Genomic DNA, 12,681 nt, shown 5'->3' with positions numbered 1-12,681 from the left:
ACTCGGGTTCTAATCCAGTGCTGTCACAGTGCCGACAACCAGGGTTCTAATCCAGTGCTGTTACAGTGCCAGCGACTGGGGTTCTAATCCAGTGCTGTTACAGTGCCAGCGACTGGGGTTCTAATCCAGTGCTGTTACAGTGCCAGCGACTGGGGTTCTAATCCAGTGCTGTTACAGTGCCAGCGACTGGGGTTCTAATTCAGTGCTGTTACAGTGCTGGCGACCGGGGTTCTAATCCAGTGCTGTTACAGTGCTGGCGACTGGGGTTCTAATCCAGTGCTGTTACAGTGCTGGCAACGGGGGTTCTAATCCAGTGCTGTCACAGTGCCAGCAACTGGGGTTCTAATCCAGTGCTGTCACAGTGCCAGCGACTGGGGTTCCAATCCAGTGCTGTTACAGTGCCAGCGACTGGGGTTCTAATTCAGTGCTGTTACAGTGCTGGCGACCAGGGTTCTAGTCCAGTGCTGCTACAGTGCTGGCGACTGGGGTTCTAATCCAGTGCTGTTACAGTGCCAGCGACTGGGGTTCTAATCCAGTGCTGTTACAGTGCCAGCGACTGGGGTTCTAATCCAGTGCTGTTACAGTCCCAGCGACTGAGGTTCTAATCCAGGGCTGTTACAGTGCCAGCGACAGGGTTCTAATCCAGTGCTGTCTGTAAAGAGTTTGTACATTCTTCCCATGTCTGTGTGGATTTCCTCCAGGTGCTCCAGTTTCCTCCAACTCTTCAAAATATACAGGGAGGTAGGTCATTTGGTGTAATTGGGTGGCATGGGCTTGAGAGCCGAAAGAGCCTGTTACCATGCTTTATGTATGTCTAAATGTCTTGGCTAAAAAGTGGCATTTTTTAAAAAAATACTCTCCAAAATAATACTAACTTCTCTACATTTCTTTTTAACTTCATGCAATTTACCAACACAGATTTCACACATCACTTAAAATGCAAGACTTAGACAAGAGTAGAAGTTGTTTATATGGTCTCTTAAACCTGCTTGTCATTTGATCAGATCATGCTTATTCAGTGCTTGAAGTCCACTTTCTTTTTCTTTTTCCATATATCCTGATTCATTTTGAGCTCAAAAATCTATCAACTAATTTATAAAAACTATTACGTGTAGTATATTAAATTACAAAAACACTCTATATTTAGCATTCTGATTTGGTGCTCTCCGACATAGATGGGAAATCATGTTCAAACAGGTAACCAATTGGAAATCAACTGTTCCATCCAATAGGGTGACTCTGGATTCCAGTTGTCTGACACATTAATTTTCCATCCACTACCATTCAGACCTGTGTCCTTAGCCTCCTACACTGCTCCATTGAAGCTCAAGGTGAACTCAGCTCATTTCTTCAGGCATTTTGCAAAGTTCACAGCTCAATGCTGAATTCAACAGCCTCATATAACCAGACAATTCCAGTCTTGTATCACACACTTCCCATGTCACCATCTTCTCTCAGTTAGCACCACCATCATGTCACTCCACCTGATTTCCACCCAAACACAGACAACACTTTTTATTCTTTCTCCTCTTCCCACTTTCTCCTTGAACATTAAACAAAAAAAATTAGGAGTTTTAGAGAAATATGGGCCATATGCTGGCAAATAGATTGGTTGGAAGAGACAAGTTATGGTGAAGGGCCTGATTGCATGATACAAAACTGTACGACTTCATCTCTGCCTTTCCTTGATTCGAATGAAATATAATTTATGCCAAACATTAAATATGCTTCTCTCTCCACAGACCCTGTCGGACTTGCAAATAGACTTTGTTGAAATGGGCATTAAATATCTTGGGAGATGGTGATGCCAACATTTTCTCACTAAAATCACGTAAGAGATTGCACTCTAATATAACTTGTTGAATACAGTAATAAAGGTATAGAAAAGTCTACAAAATGAAAAACTGATTGGGCTGGGTTGTGCTGAATGTGACTCAACCCAAACTCACTAACTACCGTGCCCGCCTGCCAGCGCTAACTTGATTTGGCACAGATTGCCCATCGAGTTGATCCTCCAAACCCTATGAGCTATAATGAGTCACAAGTGCTGACTAGGCTTCCAGAGGTGGCTCCTATCCATATTATGCCTTGACTGCAACTGTAAAGGGCCACTCTACTATTTTTGTATATCTCTAGATAATGAGACATTTAAAAATATTAACAAACAATAAAGACATAAAAGGAAATTAAAAATTCAAAATACTAAAAATTATTTTAAAATATTGACAAAGCAATGACATGCTCAAAGTTCAGCATCCCTGTTCCAATGAACTGGGATGGGCAGCCTTTTATTTTAAAAAAACTCACATTCCACCTTAAGTAATCCCTATGCCATAAGTGTTCTATGATTAATAAAGGATTGCTTAAGGTGGTATGTGGGTGGAAAGAAAAAGTTTGAAAACCACTGTTTTAATCATTCCAAATTGACTCGTTATGTGCACGGTTTCATAACTCCAAAGGAAATGGACCAATGACAATTTTTCTCAAGCAAAATATTTCAGTAATAATTGGGTCTAGAGCAGTGATTCTCAACCTTCCCTTCCTACTCACATACCACCTTAAGCAATCCTTTACTAATCACAGAACACTTATGACATAGGAAATACTTAAAATGGTATGTGAGTGGAAAGTAAAAGGTTGGGAACCACTGCCATAAATGTTCTGTGATTGGCAAAGGATTGCTTAAGATGGTATGTGAGTGGGAATGGAAGGTTGAGAACCACTGCTTTTGACCCAATTTTTACTGAAATATTTTGCTTGAGAAAAATTGTCATTGGCCCATTTCCTTCGGAGTTATGAAATTGTGCACATCACGAGTCCGTGGTTTTCAAACTTTTTCTTTCCATTCACATACCACCTTTAGCAATCCCTTACTAATCACAGAGCACCTATGGCATAGGGAATACTTAAGGTGGAATACAAGTTTTAGAAAAAAGGTTGCACACCTTTGGTCTATATCAACCATAGCTGAAGGTTAGGATGCAAAGCATATCTGATCCCTTGGCTCAGTGGACCAGATGTCTGGAATCAGACCAGTTCATCACCAAATTCAGTCTTTTAGTCTTTATGCCCAGAAGTCATAATAGAGCTGACTTGAAAGGTGGCTCTCTGTGAAATTGCCAGCTGGAGAAAAAAAACAATTCTACCCAATGAAGATTTAATTTCCAACCACTTTTTTGCCTATCTACACTAATCCCATTTGCCTGCATTAAGTTTGTATCCTTCCTATTCAAGTGCCTGCCTGAATTCCTTCCAAACACAGTATATGTATCTGACTCCATCACATTCTCTGGTAGCATGTCGCAGATATCAGAATCAGAATTTATTGTCATTTAAATGTCACAAAATTTGTTGTTTTGTGGCAGCGTCACAATGGAAACATTTCTATAAACCATGAGGTAGAGGTAAACGCTCAGTTTAAAAAACAGCCTACCCCAATATTTCCTTTAAAGCTCCCATATATCACCTTTAAACGATGTCTCATTTTTGATACCCCTATTGTAGAAAAAAGATTGGCCATCTAACTTTTTTGTTTTTCATAATCTTACATGATTTTCCAAGTGTGGCCTAACTAGCACTTTGTAAAGTGGAAACACAAGATTCTAATTTGTATATGCTATGACCCAACCTCTGAAGGTAATCATGCCATTTGCCTTCGTCACCATCCTATTCACCTGTGTGGCCACTTACATGGAACTGTGGAATTGAAACCCAATCTGTTCATTAACATTTCTTACTACCATTTACTCAATAGTTTATTTTATTTACCCTACGCAGAGTTGACTTTCCGAAATGGATCACCTTGTACTGTTAGGATTAAATTCTATTTGCCAATGCTTCAACCAACTTTCCAACTTATCTACATCCTGCTGTATCCACAGACAATCTTTCTCACTGTCCGTAGCACCAATTTTCCTGTCATCTGCACTTACTAATCATACCTTTTACATCCTACCACTGAAACATTGGAAAAATCATTATTTAATCATTTGAACATAATTTATAAATTAATTGAAATATTTGCAATTTACTAGAACTGACATTTGAAATATTAGGCAACTCTGGAATACAAATTATATTGACGAACAGAAGTTTATATTTGAACATACCCATATACAAATGGTCCTCACTGGGGTCATCAAGCACCTGTAAAGTAAGAACAATATAATTTAAACATATTTATACTTCAGCCAAGCCAAGGAAGAACATGATCAGGACTCACAGCAACAATCAAAACAATATTCAAGTTGTTCCCTTTGCTACAAAACATTTTTAACAGTATTTATTATTGTTGGCAGTGAAATTGTAAGAATTCCTGTTTGTGTAATGTAGTACTTTGTCGCTGTTTGCATTTCAGAGGGCAGTTTAAAATGGTCTACTTTTTAAAGTTGTAGTTCCAGATCAATTTCCATCCTTAAAGAAAATTCATACCAATCTCAGAGCTTGATAATTACTTTTAATTAATTCTGCATTTTTACTGATGTTACTTTCTATTACAGATTGCCAATGTGAAAATACCAATTCTCAAGCTATCTTTGAAAAGTATGAGTTCATATTATTAGCCTAATCACGAAACTACTATTGAAAGCAGGTCATAATTGCAAAACTAAATAATATTACATTGAATATGTAAGAAATGGACTGTGAACAAAATAAACAAAAAATAAATATTAAAACAAAACTGGACAAAAACTAATTAAAATAAATATTGCTTTTTTGCATCACTGCAGTTTTAAATATCAGTTTATTAGTGCTCATTTAATTTCTGTTTTTGTAAATGTTCATATCCACGAATAAACTTAAATCCTCTCTAAAGGCCTATTGGGTTATCGAATCTTCCACTTCTTTCTTTGATACACTTACATTAAATGATAAACAGACACTTCACAGCACATGGTCATCAATTTTTATAAATCTTCTCATTCTAAATTTTGAACATTTCATCACCTTGGGTACATTATCTTGGTGTTTAGCTGATCATTGAAAATGGATATTTTAATTTTGTGGCAAAATTACTTACATCCAATGCAAAAAAAACATTTTAGCTGAAGTATTTTTGGAGTCATTCGAATTAACCTTGCTATTGTTCTACATTTAAGAAAATAATGCAAGAAAGTCAATCTATCACCGGCATCCTGAATGCATATGTGCCTATTCTAGCATTCCAGATAAAATAGAGTCACTATAACCCCTTTCAAACTAAATCTTAATTAAGCAGTAATGGAAGTACCCAAATATGTTGATGAGAGGAAACTGGATGCTGACATGTTTAGGTTAAAAAATTCAATATTAATCTAGTTACTTTCCAAAATGGTGAAAATAATGATGTATATAAATCTTGAAGCAAAATTGTGAATAATTTTATAACTGAATTTAGAAGTCAGACCTTCTGACTGTGCTTTTCCTTCCTGCATACAGGCAGAAATGGAAAAGCACTTCATCAATAGTACGACTGCATAGAGATGGTTAGGATAGCATGGGTTTTTTTCTCTCTTCCTTTTTTACTTTTTTCTTTTGCTCTTATTTTTGTTTTACTTCTACAACTAGAAGAGATTGGTCTATTTAGATAGTCACAATGTTAGAATATGAGGTGAATTCTCAAGGATTTTTCACTTTTTTCAAGAATTTGGAAGTGCTTTAAGGTTAAGACTTTTTGGATACAAGTTAAATTAATTTTGGAAAAAGTATTAAATGTGAGTCTTCTGCTTGATCCAATATTTTTATTAGGGGACAATAGGTCGATTGCCTTAGGATTAAGATTGACTATGTATCAAATTGAATTTCTACGCTAGCTTTGGCTGTTTCTAAAAAATATTTGGCCATTACCTGGAAATCTGATTTAGTTTTAGGAATGCAAAGATGGCATATTGAAATGAAATCCTATATTCCTCTTGAAAAGATAACATATAATTTGAGGGATAAATACCATTTTTTTGTAAAAGTATGGAGTCCATACCTAAAAATTCTTGGTTTGAAGATTTAATCTATCAATCCATTCTGGAGTGGTGTCTCGGTTTTCACAGTTGAATATTTTTTAAATGATGGTCTCCTTTCTTCTTTCTTAGTGGGTACAAGGGGGAGGAGGGTGGGTGTCAGTGGGGAGGGAGGTTGTTTTTATAAATTTAATTATATACTCTCCGTATGTAAATATTAAAATTGATGTTATACAATTTAAAATTGTAAATAAAATATTCAAAAAAAGAATTATATAAGACAATGTAGAATTGATATGTGACTCATATTCTGTATTGCATTATGATAAGAGCTATATAATGAATTAATATCTAAGCAATATACACATGTAATATTTCTCTCTATCAAATTAATACAAATATTTTAAAAAGACAAAGAAAGAAATGGTCTGGAGAAACAGAAGAGCAGTTTTGTGATGGTCTGGATTCAGTAGACTGGGCCTAAATAAATATGCCACAGCTGTTTCCACCTTCATCATGAAATCTTTGAACAAGTGTCTCCCTACAAAGACTATCTATCTGGGTTTATGTAAACTAGAAGATCTCAGATAGAAGCTTGACAACTGTGACAGGGCTTGGACACAATCACTTCCTACAAGGCAAAGCTAAATACCATCAGTAATTGTGAAGCATCTCTTCCAGATGAGCTCAATGCATTTTACACTTGCTTCATAAGCTGATGTGAAAAGACCTTCAAGATTAACCCTTGGCTGATGTATTTTTCCATCCAACTCCATTCACTTGTTTCTTCCCGTGACCTTTGATGACAAGACCACAAGTCTTAGGAGCAGACTTGTCCATTGTGATGAAGTACTTTCAGAAATTGTTCACAGAGCAAATCAACTCCTGTCTCAGGAAGGACCTGAACCCACTTCAATTCATCTATGGTCACAAAGCTCAACAGCAGATGCTATCTTGCTGGCCCTCCACTCGGCATTAGATCACACGTACCTCAAGAACACCTATGTTAGGCTCCTGTTCATTGATTACTGCTCAGCATCACACCAGCGAAACTTCTAATCAAAGTCAGTACTCTGGGAAGTAAAACACAAAAGTCTGCAGACACTGTGGTTGAAGTAAAAACACAATGCTGGAGAAACTCAGCAAAGTGTACTTTATGTTGCAAAGGTAAAGAGACATAACCAACGTTTCTGGCTTGCAATACACAAAGGGGCTGGAGGAACTCAGCAGGTCATGAAACATCCATAGAAAGCAAAAGGTAGACAACATTTCAGGCCAGAGCCCTTCATTGGGAATGAGGACAAACAGGTCGAGACCTGAATAATATTTCCCTCTGGGACTCTGTTCCTCCTTTTGCACCTAATTCCCTAATTCACCATAATTATTAGTTAGGGTATCAAAGGTTATGGGGAGAAAGTAGGGGAGTGACTCTCAGCGGGAGAATGAATCAGTTCATGGTGGAATGGCAGAACAGACTCGATAGGCTGAATAGCCTGCTTCTGCTCTAAACTACCCTGGGACCACCAAAATACCTGCCTGTGGTATTGAAACAATTATTTATTGCACTAACTACAAGCATAAATATTTATCTATCCTATTTTTTTCTCATTAGGTCATTTATATTTAGTAGTAGTAGCTTTTATTGTCATTTAAAACCAGCACACACTACACAGTTAGAAATGAAATTACATCCTCCAGAAACCAGAATGCTACCCACATAATCACGATGACACATCAGACAACACAAGATGCTATTTCTGCTCCAGAGAAAACAAAAAATAAGAACTACACGACTAAAACACAGCTACTCAAAGCTATGTAATGAGTAAAAAAAGACCAAATGAAAGGAAATGTTAGTGCATTTTACATTCTACATGTGTAGCTGCAGCAAACAAGAATTCCAGTGAATTTGTGCATTGAGAGTGCACATGGCAATAAACTCTCATCCCATCTCTATTTTCACAGTAAGTACTTCCTTTCACAACCAAGATCATCTGGCTGATCTTATTGGCCTGAACCATTCCAGATTCTAATCACCTGAACAATGGCAGGGCCTCAAATGGCATGAAGGAGAAGACGTGAGAAATTCCCTGAAGGCTGAGTTTTCAAAATTTGTGAACATTTTAGAATGTCAATGATCAGAAATATTTGAAAACTTCAAAATAAATATGCTAATTATTAAAAAGTAAAGGAATTTTAAAAATTAAAACATTTTAAAGATATTTTGAATAATTAATAATGCAAAACAAAACAATTTTACAAAGGAACTTACCATCCTACTTTTTTCTTCCCATGTCATTACAGTCCCCATTGAAACGAATGGGCTACTGGATCCTTTGCCATATCTAACCAGTTGCAGGAGTTGACAGCCAGATGCCCAGTAGAATCTCAGTGGGTATGAGCTTCGCCAATGAACTACTGAAACATCTGGCATCAACCATCACCAAGTTTAGGACTTAAGGTTACACCTGCAAGTCCCTGCCTTGCTCGCATCGACTTGGGAGAATCCAGATCATTGTGTCAGCAAGTTCACAAAAGGTGATTGGGTAATATTATCTTTTAGCAGTGTAGCAACACATCAACCAAGTAGAGCGTGAGATTGAAATGGAACTTTAATCAACCAAGAAACCTAACACAGCCTATCTCCAGCTGGGAAGGTCAGAAGAATTCAATAGGCGATTATCTCACCTTGATATAGTGAGTGGCCACAGGTGACACCCTATGGTCAAGTGATGAAATGGCAGGTATCCATATCATCTCAAGCAGGTTCCCACAACATGTTAGAAAGTATACCCTCCCCCCCCTAGTCATATACCTGTTCATTATATTATTCTATATTCTCTAATTATGTCCAAGCAGTAGGTTTCTGATTTAACCTTCAAAAAACCATACATTAATAAATATTTGTTCTCTAATTATGAATATATTATTATGGCGAGTTCTCTACTGGCCACCGAGACAGAGGTGCACCAAAGAAGAGGTGCACCAAAGAAGAGGTACAAGGACTGCCTAAAGAAAGCTCTTGGTGCCTGCCACATTGACCATCGCCAGTGGGCTGATATCGCCTCAAACCGTGCATCTTGGCGCCTCACAGTTCAGCGGGCAGCAACCACCTTTGAAGAAGACCGCAGAGCTCACCTCACTGTCAAAAGGCAAAGGAGGAAAAACCCAACACCCAACCCCAACAAACCAATTTTCCCTTGCAACCGCTGCAACCGTGTCTGCCTGTCCCGCATCGGACTTGTCAGCCACAAACGAGCCTGCAGCTGACGTGGACATTACCCCTCCATAAATCTTCGTCCGCGAAGCCAAGCCAAAGAGAAAAAAGAGAAGATTGAATATACTAAAACCAGGCATCTTGAGTGCTTGTATATGGTTCACAAACTGAAACAGTATTTTAAAAGTGACAAATTAAGGTCATGCATTCAGGGATCATATTAAAAAAAATCCGATAACCAATATTGTTCCATTATCAAGCAGTTGATACGAAGGAAGGTGGGAGGAGCAGGTAGGTCACTAAACTAGTGGCCTATTGTGAACACACAAAATTTTCTCACTTGTCAGTGCAACAGCACTTCCTGAGAAGACTGAAGTGGGCAAGTTACCAGCGACCATTATATCAACCTTCTACAGGAGCTCTATGGTTACTGCAGAGAAATGGATCAGACCATAAATGTAGCATCCTATAAGTCAGCATCCATGCTGATGTATTATAAGCATCTCACGACTAAGTCATTAACCTCATTATTTTATGTCAATGATCTAATTAGCACCCAAGAAATGTCCACAATAACCATATATGGTAAAATGCAAGCTCTGTACAGCTATGACTGAACGGCCTTGGCTTGTGACTTGACCACCACTTGGTCCATGTGCTATGTGAATAAGCCACTTGAGTTTTAGATCTCACTCTATCAAGTCATGTGTGGCTTGACTCTGTTCTTTTGACTGTGTACGTTAACTACTAGAACTTCAAACTATACTCAGTTTCTCCAGCACACAAAAATAAGAGTAGCAGAGAGGATCACTGGACTCTCTGTCCCACCATCGACTGGATCTACTGGGATCGTTGATTGAAAGGGGCATGCAAAATCATGGAGGACCTCTTCCACCCTGTAAATAGCATCTTTCAGCTGCTCCCATTGGGGAAGAGATACAGGAGTATCAGAGCCAGCACCACCAGGATGAGGAACAGCTTCTTCCCACGGTCAGTAAAAATGCTGAACTATACTTGTCCTGCATAAGTATTGTTTGTCTGTATGAGAGTTATGTCTGACTGTGTGTCTGCATGTTTTGCAATGAGAACCGGAAAATGCCGTTTCATCAGGTTGTACTTGTACAATCAGATGACAATAAACTTGACCTGATTTGGTGAAGAAGGCAAATGCAATGCTGGTCCTCATTTCAAGAGGAATAGTATATAATGGTAGGGATGTGATGTTGAGGCTTTATAAGGCACTGGTGAGGTCTCACTTGGAGTATTGTGAGCAGTTTTGGGCTCCTCATTTAAATAAATATGTGCTGACATTGGAGAGGGTTCACAAGGATGATTCTGGGAATGAAAAGATTATCATACAAGTGTTTGACAGCTCTTTACTTGTATTTGTTAGAATTTAGGAGAATGGGGGGGGTGGTGGAAATAATTTCAAATGTTGAAAAGGGTGGACAGAGTAGATGTAGAAGAGTGGTTTCCCATGGTGGGAGAGTCTCAGACAAGAGGGTACAACTTCAGGATTGAAGGGTCTGCTTAGAACAGAGATGCATAGGAATTTCTTCAGCCCGAGGGTGGTAAATCTGGAATTTGTTACCACAGGTGGTTATGGAGGCCAAGTCATTGGGTGTACTTCAATGATAGGTTCTTGATTAATCAGGGCATCAAAGGTGATGGGGAGAAGGCCAGGCAGTGGGGCTGAGTGAGAAAATAGATCAGCTCATAATTAAATGGTGGGGCAGACTTGATGGGCCGAATAGCCAATTCTGTTCAGTCTTATGGTCCCCTCCACATGTATACTCTTTCCAGTAGATCAGAGAAAAGTAAAAACCTACTTCAATTAGCTTGACCACATTTGGATGATCCAACTTTTTCAAAATGGCAATTTCTTGGTACACACAATCCAAAGGTCCTTTTGGCTGCACAGAGGTTTGTGGAACTGCTTTGGCACCTCTAGGTGGTGGACGACCTAAAAGAGGTAAAGGACCATTATTTTCTCGGTAGCCACAATAATTACTAAGTATCTGTTCTTAAAGTAATTCTCTCACTTTGTATTTCAATATGAAATGAATGACAACATTTTTAAAAATTGCCATTCATCTGTAAAGTCTAATGCTGGTAGGATTTTCTTTCAAACATAAAAAATTGCAAATTATTTTTGAGAATTGAATTGAGAGTTCCTTTACAAATTAATAGGCCCTTTCATGCAGTGAAAAAGTCCGATTGTAAAGGCAGAGATTCTCGCCCTTACTTTGGGAGACTTAGCTCTATGAATGCTCCGTGGCTGGCTCCAAGGTGCCAACTGCAATCCCTTTCGGGAAGGACCATCGTTGGAGCGCAGTGCTCCGCCACCTCACATGCATGTACAGCCACTGCAAGCGGCTGGTTAGGGGTGGGCTGATGACGTCAAGATGACGCCATCAGCCCATCTCTCTCTCTCCCCCTCTCCCCCACTCACCCCTCTCCCTCCATGACCCCCTCAGGTTAGGGGCGGCTGGCGGGAGCTGTCAGGGCAGGGTTCATCAGGGCAGAGGTCGCTGGTGCAGGCTGTGACAGCTCTGCCGGCCGCTCTGGCATCTCACTGGGTCGCTCGTCAGTGGCTCAGAACTAGGCAGAGCAATGGCTGTCTTCCCTACCCATAATCCTCCATGCAGCTGAAACTATTCTGGGAAATAAAGAGCGGTTCCAACTGCATGGGGGATTATGGGTAGGGAAGACGGCCATCGCTCTGCCACATATTTATGACAGCGGCACTACGGCACCAGTCGCCCCCACCTCCACTGGCTCCAGAGGGTGCTACAAGGTGCTGCTCAACATGAATGCGATGCAGGAGCAGCCTTTCAGGGCTGTTCCATGAAAGGTAAGTTTATGTTTTCCCTCCACGCTTGTAGCCAGCCTCCAAGTGGAGGCCTGGCATGAAAGGGCCTAATGTAAAACAATGTACATGCTCAATCCAACCACTTCCTGCATTTGACCTGCTTTCATCCCACAGCTGAACCTTGACAACGGGTTCAGGGCCAAAACATTTGTTATCCCTTAATTTCTGTAGACACTAGGTAATCTGCCACGTTTCTCCAGTTCTTTTGTGGATTCCGCTACAATCACAGTGTCTTCAGGCTTTCCTGTTTAATTCTGTTGAAACTGCAGATTGGGTTGTGCTGGGGCCCACCATTTGACGAACCTTCTGTGAGGCGCAGTTGGCTGCAAGCAGAGATCGGTTCTAGAACCAGATACCCCATCATCACGAGCCACCCTAATCACCTTTGACATTTTACATCACTTTTAACACCTCTTGCATTCAAATAGATTTAAAAAGTAACAAAATGGATAAAAATATTGAAAAAGTAAAAACGACTGACTAATAGCTTCAGCTCACGGAAAACCAGAGCCACTGCTAGATTCAGTGTCTAGTCTAGAAGTGGAACAGTAAGTCAGACATCACAGCATCTGATATCTAGTATTTTCAAGATTAATTTTATTGTCATGTAATAAAACAGATGTAAAGTGACCACACAATTGCATTTAAGTCTGCTGTAA

At 39.4% G+C, this 12,681-nt stretch overlaps 1 protein-coding gene across 7 annotated transcripts in view; it reads right to left on the bottom strand.

The window, feature by feature from the left end:
• LOC138761352 (calcium/calmodulin-dependent protein kinase kinase 2-like) overlaps positions 1-12,681 on the bottom strand; it is a 78,169-nt gene that overhangs the window by 36,390 nt on the left and 29,098 nt on the right. For all 7 annotated transcript variants that reach the window (XM_069933311.1, XM_069933305.1, XM_069933308.1 and 4 more), the window contains 2 exons: positions 10,980-11,113; positions 4,110-4,146 (listed from right to left, as the gene is read on the bottom strand). In XM_069933311.1, the coding sequence (XP_069789412.1) occupies positions 4,110-4,146; positions 10,980-11,113 (171 nt within the window). The remainder of the gene's footprint in view (positions 1-4,109; positions 4,147-10,979; positions 11,114-12,681) is intronic.

The sequence above is a fragment of the Narcine bancroftii genome, chromosome 4, assembly GCF_036971445.1.
Source record: "Narcine bancroftii isolate sNarBan1 chromosome 4, sNarBan1.hap1, whole genome shotgun sequence".
In the NCBI taxonomy this organism is placed as follows: domain Eukaryota; kingdom Metazoa; phylum Chordata; class Chondrichthyes; order Torpediniformes; family Narcinidae; genus Narcine; species Narcine bancroftii.
The sequence above is the reverse complement of the archived record's forward strand: the minus strand, read 5'-3'. Positions and strand labels throughout refer to the sequence as shown.